Source organism: Taurulus bubalis (genome assembly GCF_910589615.1).
Source record: "Taurulus bubalis genome assembly, chromosome: 16".
Classification (NCBI taxonomy): domain Eukaryota; kingdom Metazoa; phylum Chordata; class Actinopteri; order Perciformes; family Cottidae; genus Taurulus; species Taurulus bubalis.
Window position 1 is genome coordinate 22,261,240 of NC_136604.1, and position 20,474 is coordinate 22,281,713.

General features: G+C 43.4%; 1 protein-coding gene across 1 annotated transcript; it reads right to left on the minus strand.

Moving 5' to 3' along the window:
- Positions 1–14,599: 14,599 nt before the first annotated feature.
- LOC306748829 (secretagogin-like) lies at positions 14,600–20,119 on the minus strand (the record flags this gene model as incomplete). Its single annotated transcript, XM_079232055.1, has 11 exons — positions 14,600–14,725; positions 14,857–14,925; positions 15,392–15,451; positions 15,582–15,627; positions 15,740–15,795; positions 15,876–15,953; positions 17,189–17,245; positions 17,705–17,794; positions 17,883–17,978; positions 18,294–18,364; positions 20,050–20,119. The coding sequence occupies 11 exons, from the start codon at positions 20,117–20,119 to the stop codon at positions 14,600–14,602; spliced, it is 819 nt and encodes a 272-aa protein (XP_079088181.1).
- Between the last annotated feature and the right edge of the window lie 355 nt (positions 20,120–20,474).

A 20,474-nucleotide genomic window follows, 5' to 3' on the forward strand; every position in this document is an offset into this window, starting at 1 on the left:
TGGTCAGGAACCTGAGAACAGAAATATCATTTAGACAGTTTGCAATGCATTAAATATGTAATCCATGCAACATAAGTTAAAGTTAAAACTTACACCGAGACGAAAAGATATCCCAGACGCCAGCTTGGCCTGGAATCGCCACCTGTTGGGGCTTGGCCGGGTAGCTGGGCTGGTGGGGCTTGGCCGGGTAGCTGGGCTGGTGGGGCTTGGCCGGGTAGCTGGGCTGGTGGGGCTTGGCCGGGTAGCTGGGCTGTGAAGGGAGCTGGTAGCCGTGCTGCTGGAAACCGGGCTGGTGGGGCTTGGCCGGGTAGTCGTGCTGCAGGAAACCGGGCTGGTGGGGCTTGGCCGGGTAGTCGTGCTGCAGGAAACCGGGCTGGTGGGGCTTGGCCGGGTAGCCGTGGTGGCGGGGGTTGGACGGGGGCTGGTAGCTTAGCTGCTGGGGCTGGTAGCCAAACTGCTGGGGCTGGGGCTGAGGACCAGCTTGCATAATTATTCCCTTACTTGAAGCAACACCCAACTCAAATCGTTTTCCATTCTGGGGCAAGATCAAATCCCACATGGCCGCGTTGGCCTGGATGACACCTTCTGCATTGGGGTTGGTTTGTGGAGGCTGCCAGGAGTTTTGTGTGGGTTTCCGAATATTCAGTGAGCTAGACCCGTAACTAGAAACACTTCCCTCTGGACTGTACCTATCTACTTGCCCACCTTCACTTTGATGGGATCCATAGTTACCTAGAAACCCTCCAGGCTGTGCAGAGACTTCAAAATCAGAAGCAAGTTTGTGGTTTCTTGAATAAGCAAAGAGAGGCTTAATGCCACTGGAGCCTCCACTTCTGTAGCTGAGTGCTAGAAAAAGAAAACATTTCAAAAGATCAGTCTTGAAAAGAAGTTTCCATTTTGAATGTGCAGCTTGTTTACCATGAATTCTTACCATTTGCATGCTGCCCAAAAGCCAACAGTGAGAGCACAAGCACTCTGAAAAAAGATGAAGTGAATAAAATAAAACAGGATAGAATCATACATCTGCTGAAAGAAAGAAGAGCAACTGTACCTTACGCAAAATCCAAAATACATTTTATGTTCTCAAGCGCCTGCAATATGTGTCTCTGCTAACAGGACAACCACCAGAATAAGAAAGTGTTTCAGCTTCATGACAGTGGCCCTTTTCAAGTGTTGGTGCCGACCAATCACGTCTCACGCTGATGAAGTAATTGGAATCAGGTTTGGATGTCCACTCGAACAACATGGGCAGGTGTTTGACATTTAGCTGATTTGTTCAGTTCAGTTTGTAGATCTGCTCTAAAGGTCAATTCACACAAATTACAAACGTTACCTGGCAGTTATACAAATGTCCCCTTACAGACAGTATGGCCCAATCCCAATGTCCCCCCAAAGGACTCAAACCCTGAATCCTCGAGGACTTACTGTGATATCACCTGTTAAAGGGTTGGCTTAAAATAGTGTAAATATGAATGGGGCAGCATTTTTATGCAAAATATATTGTTAATAAAACATACAAAAATAATACGTAAAATTGTGGGTATTTATTTTTTACTTTTCACTTCCTGATTTGAACATTTTCCACCCATGTGCCCTCCTATTTGTTTCCCTTTCTTTTTACGTTTCCATGCTTCCATTGGTAACTTCGTGTCTAACTTCACTTCGTTCAAGATGAGCCAGTCCTGTGCAGAACAATCACCGGCGATCGGCGCGCAATGCATGCCGGTTAGATTTGTGTCCGACTTGATCCCAACTTGCTCCGACGCCATGCACACACGTGGTCAACGACGATCTCACGTGAGCGAGGCGGCAAATCACCTAGGTTGGTCTACTTACAATTTAGGTGGCGCGTGCCGGTGCATATCTCTGGACCAGTTAAGAGCTTGCTAGCGGACTAGCGTGCTAACGGGCTAGCGAGCTGGTTTGAGATTCTTCTGCATTAAAGTTGTTTTCTTGGAATATCATGACTAATGCTATAATCAAACTATATTTGAAACTAATATATTTTTGCTATGTTCAACCTAGCGTCCATGGTACTCTGAGGTTTTAGAGTACCTAGTTTATAGAGGATTGTGCCAACAAACTATGGAACACTCGTGCCACTGACGGGCATGGCCCCCCAGTACCATCATATTAATGTTCTTTAGCACTTTGTGTTGTGTTTATTTCCCTTTTCTGTTGAAACGATAACAGACGTCTGCTAGCTTTGAGGCACTGCTTATAAATGCTTTGTAAAGCATAAATAGTCTTCACTTCAGATGAGGTCACAGAACGTACTTAACTAATACTTAACTAACGAGCAGTAACTACTGAATTAATCATGACATTTGTTTAGCGCTTTTTTTTGTTCAGTTCAGTTTGTAGATCTGCTCTAAAGGTCAATTCACACAAATTACAAACGTTACCTGTCTATGAGACAAATGTTCCCATACACACAGTAAAACGTACTTTGGGTTTTATTTTTTGAGGTTTTCAGATTTTCACCTTTGAGATTTCTGCCTCACACAACAGAAGTTAAAACATGAATAGAAACAAGAGAAGAAGAAACTTGTTTATCTGCTATTGAGGTCTTCATCTAAACATTATGAAGCTGTATTAAAATGTACTTGATGTACATGTTAACAAAATAAAAATGTGTTTCGGGGTATTCCTGTACGTTATATTTATATTTAAAGAGAACTACATACTGTGTAATATGTTGCGCTTTCTCACAGAAATGTGAATGAATCAAAACTATATTGCATGTTAAAGCTCCTAGAAAATAGCAATTTAACAAGATCAGATTTTCTGAAACGGAAAAAAACTTTAGATGCATCTCCTAGCTGACAAAGACTGAATACTTTATGAACAATCATTCATGTAACTGGTTTCACAATAATTCCATGCTTTTCCATATACGACCACATAAAGCATAACTAGACATTTTTGGAATCCATATTTAAATCATGATACTCCACAAATTATAGGATTATTTCCTTGTGTGGTGTTTTCATTTTTATTAAAAGAAAAATGATATGATTTAATAGATTACTCTTTGGCCTTGGCTCATTCTCTGCAAAGAACATATGAGAACACATTTCCAATGACCACACACACACACACTGTACAACCCCCCTACACATTTATATCACAGACAGGATGTTCGGGTCCATTGGACCCGGGATAATAGAAGTATAGAATTTGTATGTCCCTTCACTTCGTCCTCCTGGCTGGGCTTGCTTAAAAAGTGTGTGCGCTTTGTTTTTATGCCCCTGGTGTTCCCGCACAAGGTTGCAACACTAAAATTAAAGTATCAACTTTGTAAAAATATTGTACATGGATTTATATAAATGTAAAAAATATGTTAGCAAATGTTTCTGTTACTATGACAAACACATTTAATTGGGTTAAGAATCCCACATTACTCTAAAGATGAAACTTAAAACAGAACAAAAACAATTAAACGCACATTATTATATTAACTTTGTTCAAAGCTTTTGTCAGTTGAGAAGGACATAACTCTGGTCCAACAAATAATTGTGAGCAAATAACATGCATGTGGTCTGTGGCAGTGGTTCAACTGGTTCTCAACTAGTCTGGGCCAGTGGTGATCATGCCTTTCAAGCCGGCCACATAAAATGACGTGGCGAGGCAGATTCAGGCCTCGAGTTTGACAGTGGAAGTTTCAGAATGTGACAGAGCAGCACATTAATTCACAAATGTAATGAAAGATAAATTAACCACATACACCATTTATAGTGCGTGTGATGAAGCAAACATGTTTAGTATTTAAATTGTGTTTAAAAAACCCCAAATGCAGCGAGTCCAGACCCACGAACACTGGCTGAACAACAATGCACACAAGGGTTAAGGAGCATACAACATGTAAATGCATTGGCTTTTAAACACCAAACTGAAAGCCAGTAAGGGAGGAAATGCACTTCCAGAATGTAAGGAATGATTCAGGTTGGAGGGGGAAGTAAAGGATGTACATTATATTGAAAAGGGTGAGTAGTGATGTGAAAATATGGACACTAAATGTATACACGTAGCAGTATTAGTTTCAAACAGTGTGAATGTAGCAATAGTCATGAGGTGCCAAGTACACAAGTTTAATGCAGAAGAATCTCAAACCAGTACCCTGATGCATCATTTCACAAATAAAAGCCCAATCATGGCAGAGAGTGCAGTTCCAAGTACTTTATTGAATTTCACAAAAGGGTGATGCTGGGACAGACAGCTTTCAGAATGTGGTCAGGAACCTGAGAGCAGAAATATAATTTAGACAGTTTGCAATGCATAGATGTCAACTTGAAAGACATTTGGAATGCTCTTCACCCTCACTTAATATGTAGCATGAACTATTAAATTGTTTGAGAAAATGTAAAGTTGATACTTACAGCGAGGATCCTGAAGGTGTTCGTTTTACACAGGAACCAGTGACTGCCACCTGTTACGGTATCGGGATGACACTGGAACTTGTCTCATTTTTGCAACAGTCATCGGTACTTTTAAGTTGGCAGGCTGCACATTAGGAACAGAGACGCCAACAGGAGAAAACTCCCACACGGCAGGTTTGATTTGAATCCCCACTTGCTTGGGCAGGCTGCTGGAAACTAGGCTGCTGGCCTTGGGTGGGGACCCAAGCTGCATATTAGGCCCAGAAACACCACCAACAGGAGAAAAAATGTCCCACATGCCAGCTTTGGTTTGAAGCACTCCCTGCTGGGGCTTGGGTGGGTAGCTGAGCTTGGGTTGAGACTCAGGCTGCACATCAGGAACATCTGCAATGGGAGAAAAAATGTCCCACATGCCAGCTTTGGTTTGAAAGACCCCCTTCTGGGGCTTGGGCAGGTAGCTGGGATTCCGGGGCTTGGGCAGGTAGCTGGGATTCTTCAAACTGGGCTGTTGGGGCGGGACACTTGGCTTCTGTGACATGGGTGGGGACCCGGGCTGCATATTAGGACCAGAAACACCCCCAACAGGAGAAAAAATGTCCCACATGCCAGCTTTGGTTTGAAGAACCCCCTGTTGGGGCTTGGGCGGGAAGCTGGGCAACTGCGGCTTGGGTAGGTAAACACGCTGCACATATGGACCAGAAATGTCCCACATGCCAGCTTTGGTTTGAAGGACCCCCTCCTGGGGCTTGGGCAGGTAGCTGGGCTTCTGGGGCAGGTAGCTGGGATTCTTGAAACTTGGCTGCTGGGGCGGGACACTTGGCTTCTGTGACATGGGTGGGAACCCAGGCTGCATATTAGGACCAGAAACACCACCAACAGGAGAAAAGATGTCCCACATGCCAGCTTTGGTTTGAAAGACCCCCTCCTGGGGCTTGGGCAGGGAGCTGGGATTCTTGAAACTGGGCTGTTGGGGAGGGACACTTGGCTTCTGTGACATGGGTGGGGACCCAGGCTGCATATTAGGACCAGAAACCCCATCAACAGGAGAAAAAATGTCCCACATGCCAGCTTTGGTTTGAAAGACCCCCTCCTGGGGCTTGGGCAGGTAGCTGGGATTCTTGAAACTGGGCTGTTGGAGCGGGACACTTGGCTTCTGTGACATGGGTGGGGACCCAGGCTGCATATTAGAACCAGAAACACCACCAACAGGAGAAAAAATGTCCCACATGCCAGCTTTGGTTTGAAAGACCCCCTCCTGGGGCTTGGGCAGGTAGCTGGGATTCTTGAAACTGGGCTGTTGGAGCGGGACACTTGGCTTCTGTGACATGGGTGGGGACCCAGGCTGCATATTAGAACCAGAAACACCACCAACAGGAGAAAAAATGTCCCACATGCCAGCTTTGGTTTGAAAGACCCCCTCCTGGGGCTTGGGCAGGTAGCTGGGCTTGGGCAGGTAGCTGGGATTCTTGAAACTGGGCTGTTGGAGTGGGACACTTGGCTTCTGTGACATGGGTGGGGACCCAGGCTGCATATTAGGACCAGAAACACCACCAACAGGAGAAACAATGTCCCACATGCCAGCTTTGGTTTGAAAGACCCCCTCCTGGGGCTTGGGCAGGGAGCTGGGATTCTTGAAACTGGGCTGTTGGGGAGGGACACTTGGCTTCTGTGACATGGGTGGGGACCCAGGCTGCATATTAGGACCAGAAACCCCATCAACAGGAGAAAAAATGTCCCACATGCCAGCTTTGGTTTGAAAGACCCCCTCCTGGGGCTTGGGCAGGTAGCTGGGATTCTTGAAACTGGGCTGTTGGGGCGGGACACTTGGCTTCTGTGACATGGGTGGGGACCCGGGCTGCATATTAGGACCAGAAACACCACCAACAGGAGAAACAATGTCCCACATGCCAGCTTTGGTTTGAAAGACCCCCTCCTGGGGCTTGGGCAGGTAGCTGGGATTCTTGAAACTGGGCTGTTGGAGCGGGACACTTGGCTTCTGTGACATGGGTGGGGACCCGGGCTGCATATTAGGACCAGAAACACCCCCAACAGGAGAAAAAATGTCCCACATCCCAGCTTTGGTTTGAAGGACCCCCTCGTGGGGCTTGGGCAGGTAACTGGGCTTGGACGTGTAGCCAGGTTGTTGGAAACTGGGCTGCTGGAGCTTAGGTGGGGACTGCACATTTGGACCAGAAATGGCGGCAACGGGAGAAAAGATGTCCCACATGCCAGCTTTGGTTTGAAGAACCCCCTGTTGGGGCTTGGGCGGGAAGCTGGGCAACTGCGGCTTGGGTAGGTAAACACGCTGCACATTTGGACCAGAAATGTCCCACATGCCAGCTTTGGTTTGAAGGACCCCTTCCTGGGGCTTGGGCAGGTAGCTGGGATTCTTGAAACTTGGCTGCTGGGGCGGGACACTTTTCTTCTGTGACATGGGTGGAGGCCCAGGCAGCATATTAGGACCAGACACACCACCAACAGGAGAAAAGATGTCCCACATGCCAGCTTTGGTTTGAAGGACCCCCTCCTGGGGCTTGGGTGCTCTGGGCTGCATATTAGGACCAGCAACGGGAGAAGCGATGTCCCACATGCCAGCTTTGGTTTGAAAGACCCCCTCCTGGGGCTTGGGCAGGGAGCTGGGATTCTTGAAACTGGGCTGTTGGGGAGGGACACCTGGCTTCTGTGACATGGGTGGGGACCCAGGCTGCATATTAGGACCAGAAACCCCACCAACAGGAGAAAAAATGTCCCACATGCCAGCTTTGGTTTGAAAGACCCCCTCCTGGGGCTTGGGCAGGTAGCTGGGCTTCCGGGGCTTGGGCAGGTAGCTGGGATTCTTGAAACTGGGCTGTTGGGGCGGGACACTTGGCTTCTGTGACATGGGTGGGGACCCAGGCTGCATATTAGAACCAGAAACACCACCAACAGGAGAAAAAATGTCCCACATGCCAGCTTTGGTTTGAAGGACCCCCTCCTGGAGCTTGGGCAGGTAACTGGGCTTGGACGTGTAGCCAGGTTGTTGGAAACTGGGCTGCTGGAGCTTGGGTGGGGACTGCACATTTGGACCAGAAATGGCGGCAATGGGAGAAAAGATGTCCCACATGCCAGCTTTGGTTTGAAGAACCCCCTGTTGGGGCTTGGGCGGGAAGCTGGGCAACTGCGGCTTGGGTAGGTAAACACGCTGCACATTTGGACCAGAAATGTCCCACATGCCAGCTTTGGTTTGACGCACACCCTGCTGGGGCTTGGACATGTAGCCAGGTCGTTGGAAACTGGGCTGCTGGCGCTTGGGTGGGGACTCTGGCTGCACAGTTGGACCAGAAATGTCAGCAACGGGAGAAGAGATGTCCCACATGCCAGCTTTGGTTTGAAGGACCCCCTCCTGGGGCTTGGGCAGGTTGCTGGGATTCTTGAAACTGGGCTGTTGGGGTGGGACACTTGGCTTCTGTGACATGGGTGGGGACCCGGGCTGCATATTAGGACCAGAAACACCCCCAACAGGAGAAAAAATGTCCCACATGCCAGCTTTGGTTTGAAGCACTCCCTGCTGGGGCTTGGGTGGGTAGCTGAGCCTGGGTTGAGACACAGGCTGCACATCAGGAACATCTGCAATGGGAGAAAAAATGTCCCACATGCCAGCTTTGGTTTGAAAGACCCCCTCCTGGGGCTTGGGCAGGTTGCTGGGCTTATAGCTGGGGTTCTTGAAACTGAGCTGCTGTGGCGGGACACTTTTCTTCTGTGACATGGGTGGAGACCCAGGCAGCATATTAGGACCAGAAACACCACCAACAGGAGAAAAGATGTGCCACATGCCAGCTTTGGTTTGAAGGACCCCCTCCTGGGGCTGGGTCAGGTAGACCGAGGGCTGGGACTCAGAAGTAGGCTGAGCACCAGTTAGCATAATAATTCCCTTGCTTGAAGCAATTCCCAACTGAAATCTTTTTCCATTCTGGGGCAAGACCAAATCCATCATGCCAGCGTCGGTCTGTATGTCACCATTTGCATAGGGGTTAGTTTGAGGAGGCTGCTGGGAGTTTTGCGTTGGTTTCTGAATATTCAGTGAGCCAGACCCGTAACTAGATACACTTCCCTCTGGACTGTATCCATCTACTTGCCGACCTTTACTGAGCCTAGATCTACCTAGAATCCTTCCAGACTTTGCAGAGCTTTCAAAATCAGAAACAAGTTTTTGGTTTCTTGGGTAATCAAAGAGCGGATTAATGGCACTGGAGCCTCCACTTCTGTAGCCGAGTGCTAGAAAAAGAAAACATTTCAAAAGATCAGTCCTGTAAAGAAGTTACCAAATTGAAGATGCAGATCATTTAGCATGAGTTCTTACCATTTGCATGCTGCCCGAGAGTTAACAGTAGCTGATCGTCGGGCTGATGGGGCCTGAGTCGGTTGCTGGGCTGCTGAAGCTCGGGCTGGTAGGACGGCTGATAGGCGGGCTGCTGGGGCTCGGAACGGAGATGAGGACCAGCTTGCATAATGAATCCCTTACTTGAAGCAATACCCAACACAAATCTTTTTCCCTTCTGGGGTAAGACCAAATCCCACATGCCATCTTTGTTCTGGATGACACCATTTGCATTGGGGTTAGTTTGAGGAGGCTGCTGGGAGTTTTGTGGGGGTTTCTGAATATTCAGTGAGCTAGACCCGTAACTAGAAACACTTCCCTCGGGACTGTAACCATCTACTTGCCCACCTACACTGGGACTGGATCCAGAGCTACCTAGAAACCCTACAGGCTGTGCCGAGCTTTCAAAATTGGACGCAAAAGCAAGTTTGTGGTTTCTTGAATAATCAAAGAGCGGCTTAATGCCACTGGAGTCTCCACTTCTGTAGCCGAGTGCTAGAAAAGAAAACATTTCAAAAGTTTAGTCCTGTTGCTAAATTGAAAGCGCAGATTGTTTAGCATGAATGCTTACCATTTGCTTGCAGCCCGGAAGTCAACAGTGAGACCACCAGCACTCTGAAAAAAGAAGATAAAGTGAATAAAACAAAAGATGACAGAATAATTATACATCTGCTGAAACCAAGAAGAGTAACTGTACCTCACGCAAAATCCAAAATACATTTTTCGTACTCAAGCTGACGCTCAACAGCCTGCAATATGTGTCGCTAACCACCAGAATAAAAAACTAGTGTTTCAGCTCCATGACTGCTGCACAGACAGTGGCCCTTTTCAAGTGTTGGTGCCGACCAATCATGTCTCACGCTGATGAAGTAATTGGAATCAGGCTGGGATGTCTACACCTGGGCAGGTGTTTGACATTTAGCTAATTTGTTCAGTTCAGTCTGTAGATCTGCTCTCAAGGTCAATTCACACAAATTATAAACGCTACCTGGTTGTGTTCCAATACAGACAGTATAAAGTACTTTGGGTTTTATTATTTGAGGTTTTTAGATTTTCGCCTCTGAGATGTCTGCCTCAACTTAAACAGAAGTTAAAAGATAACTAGAAGCTAGAGCGAAGAAGCTTGTTGCACTGCTATTTAGCTCTTCATCTAAACACTATGAAGTTGTATTACAAAAAAAAAGTTGAGAAAATAAAAATGTGTTTCGGGGTGTTGCCTACATTATATATTCATATTAGTCTGTAATTTAGACACCGCTGCACGCATGCTTTCTACCTGATGTTGACCAAAACAAATGTACCTAGTGTTGCCTCTTAAAGCCCATTGAATACCATTTTACATAAATATAATAATATTTTAGACTTTAGATTTGTCTCCTCTGTGGGCAGGCATTGATTTTCGGACACGGGTAGTGATTTAATATTTATTATCAGAGAAGAAAAACACAGCCGACAAAGATTGAATACTTCATGAGCAATCATTCAGGTTATTGATTTCACGATAATTTCATGGAAACACTTTTCATACATGGTGGCACTTTATAAGTATACACTATTTAGCATTAGTAAAGCATGAATAAACACTGAATTCGTCATTTACAAAGCATTATTCCAAGTCAGTTATCTTCTCAACAGAAAAGGGAAATAAACACAACACAAAGTGATAAAGAAAATTAATATGATGGTGCTGGGGGGGGGTCATGCCCGTCAGTGGCACGAGTGTTCCATAGTTTGTTGGCACAATCCTCTATAAATCCTGAATACTTCATTTACAAATGGGGAATCAATCATTTATAAAGTATGAAAACCCAAGCTTAATCAAGAATGAAACATTTATTACTGTTTATGAATTGCATACTAATGAGTTACTAATGAGTGTTCATGTTGGAATAATGCTTTATAAATGATGAATTCAGTTTTTATTCATGCTTTACTAATGCTTTATGTGTACTTATTATAAAGTGCTACCTCATATTAACACAAAGCAGCAAGTCATGAAGACATTTTAGAATCCATATTTAAATCATGTTGCAATAATTCACACCAAGTTCTATTTTTTTTCATGCAGACAAATATAATTGACGTGTGCTTTTAATAAGCATAACATACATTGGCTTTTAAACACGAAACTAAAACCAGTAAGGGAGGAAATACACTTCCATAAATTAGAGAAGGCATGAGTGAGATGAGAAAAAGTAAAGGATGCACATTACTTTGAAAAAGTGGCATCAAGGGAGTAATGGAGAAAAGAAAGAAAAGTAACGTGAATGCTGTAAGGGTCCGTTAGCAGAGTTTGAGGCCGAGAGAGCTCGTTCATCAAGAAAGGCATTGGACGTCAACTGATGGCTCAATATGTAAAAAAAGACTGAAATCCTGCATTAGCTCTGTATATAGGAGATAAGGTGTAACTGCAGCCATACCTTCCACCATTGCCGTCAGGACCGTGACGATCCAGCCACCTCATGCACCATCTTACACTAGACAGTGAATCTATAATCATCAGTGATACCCAAATGCATATTTTTCCTGACAAATCAGGAAAATTAGGTACTCTAAAACTTCAGAGTACCATGGACACTAGGATGAACAAAACATATTAGTTTCAAATAGTGAGATTGTGATATTTCAAGAAAACAACTTTAACGCAGAAGAATCTCAAACCAATAGTCTGACGCATCATTTTGCAAAGACCTAGAAAAAAAAAACTGAATAGAACATCTGAACAAAGTAAAGCCAATATAGTACTATTCCATTGAGATAAGATGGAGCATTATCACAACGGTACCATTACAGATTTCAAATGACAGTCATGTCAGAGAGAGTGTAGTTCCAAGTACTTTATTGAATTTCAAAAAAGGTGATTCAGTACAGACTCAGAATGCGGTCAGGAACCTGAGAACAGAAATACCATTAGACAGTTTACAATGCATTCATGTCAACTTGGAAAGAAAACAAAAATGGAATGTTCTTCACCATCCTTTAACATTGCATATTTAATCTGAGAACATTTAAAGTTAAAACTTACAGCAAGGATCCTGAAGGTCCATTCTACACAGGAACCAGTGACTGCTGCCACCGGGGACGGTGTGGGGATGGAATTAGTCTTGTTTTTGGAGGAAAAGCCATGGGTGCATTCAAGTGGACAGGCTGCACATTAGGACCAGAAACCCCGCTAACGGGAGACAAAAACTCCCACATGGCAGGTTTGCTTTGAAGCCCCACTTGCTGGGGTTTGGTCTGGTAGCCAGGGTGAATGGGCTGACGGGTCTTGGGCTGGTGGGCGGACGGCCGGTGGGTCTTGGGCTGGTGGGCGGACGGCCGGTGGGTCTTGGGCTGGTGGGCGGACGGCCGGTGGCTGGGCTGCTGGAGCTTGGGCTGGTGGGGGGACGGCTGGTAGCCCGGCTGCTGGGGCTTGTAGACTGATGGCTTGGGAGGGGGGCGAGGACCAGCTTGCATATTAATTCCCCTACTCGACGCAATACCCAACTGAAATCTTTTCCCATTCTGGGGTGAGACCAAATCCCACATGCCATTTTTGTTCTGGATGACACCATTTGCATTGGTTTTAAGAGGCTGCCGGGGGTTTTGTGTGGGTTTGCGAATGTTCAGTGAGCCAGACCTGTAACTTGAAACACTTCCCTCTGGACTGTACCCATCTACTTGCCCACCTTCACTGTGATGGGATCCAGAGCTACCTAGAAACCCTCTAGACTGTGCAGAGCTCTCAAAATCAGAAGCTAAAGCAAGGTTGTGGTTTCTTGGGTAATCAAAGAGAGGCTTAATGCCACTCGAGCCTCCACTTCTGTAGCTGAGTGCTAGAAAAAGAAAACATTTCAAAAGATCAGTCCTGTAAATAAGTTGCTATTTTAAGACTGCAACTTGTTTACCATGAATTCTTACCATTTGCATGCTGCTGTCCAAAAGTCAACAATGAGAGCACAAGCACTCTGAAAAAACAAGATAAAGTGAATAAAATAAAACAGGATAGAATCATAGATCTGCTGAAATCAAGAAGAGTACCTGTACCTTACACAACATCCAAAATACATTTTTGGTTCTCAAGCTGAACCGCCTGTAATATGTGTTGCTGGTAGCAGGACAACCACCAGAATAAGAAAGTGTTTCCGCTTCAGGACAGTGGCCCTTTTCAAGTGTTGCTGCCGGCCAATCACGTCTCACGCTGATGAAGTCATTGGAATCAGGTTTGGATGTCCACTGTAACAACCTGGGCAGGTGTTTGAAATCTAGCTGATTGGTTCAGTTCAGTTTGTAGATCTGCTCTAAAGGTCAATTCACACACATTACAAACATTACCTGGTTCTAAGACAAACGTTCCCATACATACAGTATAAAGTACTTTGGGTTTTATTTTTTGAGGTTTCAGATTTCCCCCTCTGAGATGTCTTCCTCAACTTAAACACAACATAATTTAAACTAGATACTATAGAGGAGAGAGAAGCTTGTTGCTCTGCTATTTAGCTCTTCATCTAAACATTATAAAGTTCTATCAAAATAAATTTGATTCAATTCAGTTTATTTTGTATAGCCCAAAATCACAAATTAAAATTTGCCTCGGAGGGCTTTACAATCTGTAACATAACATCCTGTCCCAGGACCTCTCATCGGATCAGGAAAACTCCCCCAATAAAGATAGTAAAAACCCTTTCACAGGGAAAAAAGGGAAGAACCGTTCAGGAGAGCAACAGAGGGGGATCCCCCTCCCGGATGGACAGAAGCAATAGATGTCATGTGACCAGAATGAACAACGTAACAGAGTTACAGCACATTACATGATAAGCACCCCAGATTTGTCTGAATTCCACTGCTTGGCTCGCTTGTTGATGTTTTCAGAGGGTTTATTAATGGAGAGAAACAACTGTCTGTATAACATATCATAAGTGAAATGAGATGTTATGGTGCTGAATGATACGACCCAAAGGAAGACCAAAAGGAAGCATATAGAGCGGAAACAAGTGGTCCAGGAATAGATCCCTGAGGTATGCCACATGTTGTCTGTGCAGTTAACGAGATGAATGAATCAATTGACACATAAATGTTCTGTTTGACAGATGGAGGAGAACCACTCAAGATGTTTTTTTTTTAATTATTCCAACCCAATTCTTCATTCTTTTTAATAGCGTAGCGGGATCGATGGCGAAGAAGCGCTCCCATAAGGTCAAGCAGCATCAGTACGGAGCCGTGTCCATAGTCTGCAGCCAAAAGGAGGTCATTTGTAATCGTTAGAATTTTTTTTTTTATTATTGTTTTACTTCCCACAACCCTTCTCTGAACCGTTGTGCTGGGGAACGCGATGTTTGCTCGAATTTTGTTTGAGATATAACTTCTGATGATTTTACAAAGCATATAATAAAACAAAGCACATAAAACAACTTTAGATTTGTTCAGCCATTGACTTTAGGACACTGTAAAAAAAAAACAATTGACAAATATTTTATACTTTTTTTTATTAACAATCATTCATAAAACTGGTTTCACAAGAATGTCATGCAACACTTCCATATATTACCACATTGCAAAGAAACATGCAATCATGAAAACAGCAACTAGCTATTTTTTGGGGAATCCATATTTAAATCATGGTGGCATCTATCCACATATAATGCACATTATGTCAAGTTCTTCTCCGAGTTTTCTCACAGAAAATATCGTATTGGTCTTTTATTAAGGAGCGTAACACACGTAGACATGTAGGCCAGTAAGGGAGGAGATGCACTTCCAGGAAATTAGGACGGGAGAAGGATGGGGATGAGTCAGATGGAAGGAAAACAAAGTTAAAGATATTCATTAGGAGTGAAAAAGAGAAGGAAAGGAGGCAGATGGAGGAAAGATAGAAAAGGGTCCGTTAGCTGAGCTTGAGGCCGAGGCAGAGAGCCAGCTCGTTCTTCTGGATCTTTCCGTCTCTGTTGATGTCGCAGTGACCCATCAGGGCTTTCTTGAACTTGTCCAGGTCTGTGCCGCTGATGCTGGGCTGGAGGACAGGTTTCAACAGAGGTCAGAGGGCAACGATGTGACACGAATCACACAGACATCCGGTTGTTAAAGTGCTGAAAGTAAAATATGTAACGGCGGTGATATCGTGATGGATTAAAACCTGTTCACCTTCACCAGCTCCATCATGTCCTTTACAAATCCATCCACTTCAGGGCCCTCCAGCGCACCTGTCTTACTCTACACACACACACACACACACACACACACACACACACACACACACACACACACACACACACACACACACACATAATTGTCATTGTTATATTTTGTGCTATATTTCTTCTTCTTTCAGACTCGTGGAAAGAAAACATTAATAAACATTTATATATATATTACTACTTTGTGTATTTACGTCTGTAGATTTCTCCTAAAATCACCAAAAGTTACCATTACATAATGCCTCATTTGCATATTTAAACACAACATTTCATTTATATAACTTTACTCTTCATTCCTACATATATTCGGAGGGTTTATGCAGAGGCGTTTGTTCACAACGCATCCATAACCTCATTTATATAATATATATTAATAAAACATGGAGACAATTATTTTTCAATGGCCGTTTTCTGATTCATGGAGTGATACAAAAATATATAAATCCCCTCTGAAAAACACAAAAATCTAAATTCAAACTTACAACATCATAGTGAGCAAATATCTTCTCAAAGTCTCTCTTTCTGTCCTCCTGACTGCAGGCCTGACACCAAATACAGCAAGAACAATGAAACAGTGACAACCTAGTATTCCATATTTAGAAACATCTATTAAGTCAACTAAATGTATAATTACAAATTTAAAACACTTCTCGATAAACTCTTCAAACTTACGTCCATCTTGAACTTCAGGAGGAAGTTTTCTTTCAGGTCCAAGATTCTTCGGAAAACAGGAAACAAGTTTTTTTTTAATTTAGAGACAGAATTATTCTCATTTTAATAGTAAATCGCGAGATGTGAGAGATGAAGGATTATAATTAGATCTTCAGTACCTGGCCAGGTCATTTAGGTCAAGTCTGCCGTCCCTATTCTTGTCAAACATCTTCATCTATGGGAGAAAAACAAGATCTAAACAGATATTATTCTGAAAACGACAAGAAGAAGTCATCAGTACTAACACCTGGTTACCATGGTGTCAGTGTACTCCTCCAGTTTGTCAGGGGTGATGGACTTCCTGTGTTGAAGGAAGAGGTCCTGCAGGAAGCCCTGAAGGGACAAACAATTAAAGCAACAAAGGCATAACTATGAATGCACAATCATTGCTGGACTCACTTCCATTTGGAGTCTTGTGATGTTTAATAAGGATCAACGTGTGTGGTGAGGTGTTAGCCAATCAGGTGAGAGCAGGCGGCAACCTTCTACCGAGTGAAGCCGATGCAGAAGAGTCTTAAAACCTGCATTCTCTCTACTGTTCATCAGAGGGCGACTCCTCTGGTTGTATAGAAGTCTAAGCTTCATGTGTTACAGCTGCATTATCTCTACTGACCACCAGGGAGCGACTCCTCTGGTTGTATAGAAATCTAAGCTTCATGTGTTAAAGCTGCATTATCTCTACTGACCACCAGGGGGCAACTTATCTGGTTGTATAGAAGTCTATGCTGCATGTCTTAAAGCTGCATTCTCTCTCCTACCCACCAGTGGGTGACTCCTCTGGTTGTATAGAAGTCTAAGCTTCATGTGTTACAGCTGCATTATCTCTACTGACCACCAGGGGCAACTTCTCTGGTTGTATAGAAGTATATGCTTCATGTCTTAAAGCTGCATTCTCTCTCCTACCCACCAGTGGGCGACTCCTCTGGTTGTATAGAAGACTATGCTTCATGTGTTAAAGCTGCATTATCTCTACTGACCACCAGGCGTCTCCTCTGGTTGTATAGAAGTCTATGCTTCATGTGTTAAAGCTGCATTCTCTCTCCTGACCACCAGGGGGCGACTCTTCTGGTTGTATAGAAGTATATGCTTCATGTATTAAAGCTGCATTATCTCTACTGACCACCAGGCGTCTCCTCTGGTTGTATAGAAGTCTATGCTTCATGTGTTAAAGCTGCATTCTCTCTCCTGACCACCAGGGGGCGACTCCTCTGGTTGTATAGAAGTCTTTGCTTCATGTATTAAAGCTGCATTCTCTCTCCTGACCACCAGGCGACTCATCTGGTTGTATAGAAGTCTATGCTTCATGTGTTAAAGCTGCATTCTCTCTACTGACCACCAGGCGACTCCTCTGCTTGTATAGAAGTATATGCTTCATGTGTTGAAGCTGCATTCTTCCCACCTGGTAACGTTGTGTTTAACATCCCAATGCTATGAATTGTGGGTAATTCCTTCAGGCAAAGTCTGCAGCCACGCCATGAAGCCATATGATGTCTTGCAAAATGTTACTTCTCCTTTTTGGTACGTTTTTCTTACAAAAGTAGCCGTTTTCCTTCCGAGTCAGCAGTTACCTTGAGCTCAATCGCTGAGATGTAGCCGCTGCTGTCGGTGTCATAGCTCCTCCAGATCTACAACACAATTACTACAATTACTAAAAATGCAATAAGTATAACATAAGATTTGATGAAAACACAGAAGGTTTACTACGTTTCGGTTCTCTTAAAGGTGCAGCGTTTGTCCTGAAGGTGGCGCTCAGCGTCAAACAGGGAAATAGTAATAAAATGTCTGCCTGTTATCTCACGATAGGTAATTGTTCTCGGTTGTCATCATCCATCTGGCAATATAATTGAATTAAAAGCAATATTTGATCCACAAAATGAATATATATATATATATATATATATATATATATATATATATATATATATATATATATATATATATATTTATATATATATATAGTTTTATATATATATTTATATATATATATATATATATATATATATATATATATATATATATATATATATATATATATATACACAGTATATGGAAAAGAATAATGAGTTTGTTCCTTTGACCCGCACCCTCATGAACTCCACGCTGTTGTCCATCGGCGTCTCTCTGCGAAACAGAAGCAGGAAGTTCTCCTCCTCTGGCAGCATCACGGTGGCCAGCTGGGGGAGAAATAAATACAAATCAATACAAATCAATAAAAAGCAAACATTGGACCTGAAGGTTTCTCTCACGCAACACAGTTTCCACCTCTTGTATCTGCAGCCGTCGGTCAGCGGCGGTGTCGTAAGCAGACGTGAATCTTTCCCTCAGTCTTCTGATCTTGTCCTCCGTCAGCTCCTCCTTCTGAAAACATCGTGGACTTTAAGGCCACGGATTGTTTCACTTCGGCCGAACAACATTTGCTGCCATTTTAAAAACTTCCTTCTACGGTTTAGACCGTTTTTAGACGGTGGGTTTGGTGGTTTTATCAAATAAAACACTACGACAGAAGGCAACGTACTTTGATCAAGATCTCGAAAATAAAATTATTATTTCTCCGAACAGAAACTTGTTCATTGAGAATAAGTTTCACCGATCAGACGAGGCAAAAAATATGTTTATTTTCTTTGTATGTTTCATCATCAAAGAAGCAAATCAAGTGGGATTTGACGTCTTTACCTTCATCCCAAAGTTGTCCAGCGTGTGTTGGAAGAAGGCGTCCAGCTCCTTTCCTTCGATGTAGCCGTGATCTGAAAACACAGCCAGGCGTCACATTTAACCATTCATTATAATTCATTAACGTTTGGGGTCTTTTCTGCTCTTGATCACTTTGTCACGGGTTGCTTAGAAACACTGTGTGTGTGTCTGGTTCCAAGCAGCAAAACTATGCAAAGATAATATATCGATAAACTTTACAAAACTGACATGAAAAGGAGCAACGTGTAGGATTCACTGACGTCTAGTAAACTACAACCTTAGTTAAAAAAAAAAAAATTGAACAGGAAGTGACCATATTAGGACTGACGTAGAAACGCCGTATATGGTAGAGACCTGTCAATCACCTTGTAGCCCCGCCCTAAAGCGTCCCCTGCTTTATGGTCTGTTTGACTCTAAATGACCATAATTTACTAAATGAACATCATGCTGTATTGAAGAAGACTTGAAACTAGAGATTGAGACATAAACTCATGTTTACAATGTTTACTGAGGGAATAAATCAAGAGAAGTAGAGTCATTTATATAGACTTCTATACAACCAGAGGAGTCACCCCTGGTGGTCAGGAGAGAGAATGCAGCTTTAACACATGAAGCATATACTTCTGTACAACCAGAGGAGTCACCCCTTGGTGGTCAGGAGAGAGAATGCAGTTTTAAGACATGAAGCATAGACTTCTATACAACCAGAGGAGTTGCCCCCTGGTGGACATTAGAGAGAATGCAGCTTTACCACATGAAGCATATACTTCTATACAACCAGAGGAGTCGCCCCCTGGTGGTCAGGAGAGATAATGCATCTTTGTTTGGTTTGTCCATTCTGGGCTTCTGTAGAAACATGGAGGACTCTGAAGAGGACCTGAATCCTTGATAGATATAAATGGCCTTTTTTAAACGAAAACAAACTGACTCCCATTTTCAGGTGTTCATACACTAATGAAAACATAGTTATAAATATGATACTCCATTAAATCCGACACACTGCTCCTTTAAAAGCTCTAAACCGCCCTGCTTCACTCTCCCTCTCAGGTTCCATGAATCACACGTCATTTGAGATTGAAAGTCCTTCTAACGGAGATTATGTGAATTAATAAAACATGTAATTAAACCTAGAACAGCTATTATTTGACTTACGTCATGCCTCAGTTCACTGAGTTTGTAAATTGGGTTGTAAAAATCAACTCGGGTTGGGATAAACTTCTTTATTGAAAGTGGGATTTCATTCCTGCAGTTCATTAACTTTGGAGGAATCAATTCTTTATTGATGACATGTTAATTATCCTGCAGAGGCGACATATAATAGATAATGTTTGTCTCAGCTGTGATGTTCTGCAAGAACCCGCATTTAAGCATTTCAACCTTCGTCTTCTGACACTTACGTCCTAATTTACCGTCAGTTAAACATACACGGTTTTATACTCGTTGCATTCATGCTCAATAAATTATATACTCAGTTTTGGAAGCTGCACAAACAGACGTCATATGGAGCTAAATCCAGGCCATATCTTTTCTTAATTTGAAAAAAAAGATTGAAAGTTGAAAATCTAAAATCTGTTCCTGAAAAAAAAAAAAACACAAAAACTTTTCATACATTTCAAATACATTGTTGTATTTTTCAAAGTTCAACAACAAAACTTGATTTTTCAGATTCAAACCTTTTTTTCAAATGAACAAAACATATGCCCTGGATGCAGCTCCATAAACTGAACACTCTTCTCACCGTCGGCGTCAAAATGTTGCCAGATCTGTAAGAACCCTGCAGCGTCCAGGAGGTTTAAGGCGCCGTCCATGGTGCCGCAGACCGGTCCAGAGGGCGAGCCGCAGGCAACAAAGCCAAAAAAGGAAAACGCTTCTTCCAGAGACGAAGATCAAGAGAGAGACGATCCGTTATCCACCGACATCAAATGTTCTCTGACTTCACCTCCAGGCGTCTCCTGAATTCAGCGAAATGAGACTAAAGGGATTCAACCGCTGGTGTGTGAGGGAGGAGGAGGAGGAGGGAGAGTCTGGACAGTAAAACAGCATTTATTGGTATAAAAAAACATACAAATACAGAAATATCTGACGGCTTTGTGTCGCATTTCCAGGTTCGTACATTTGATGGAATATAAACAATAAAACACATCATTTTACTGTTAAATCTCT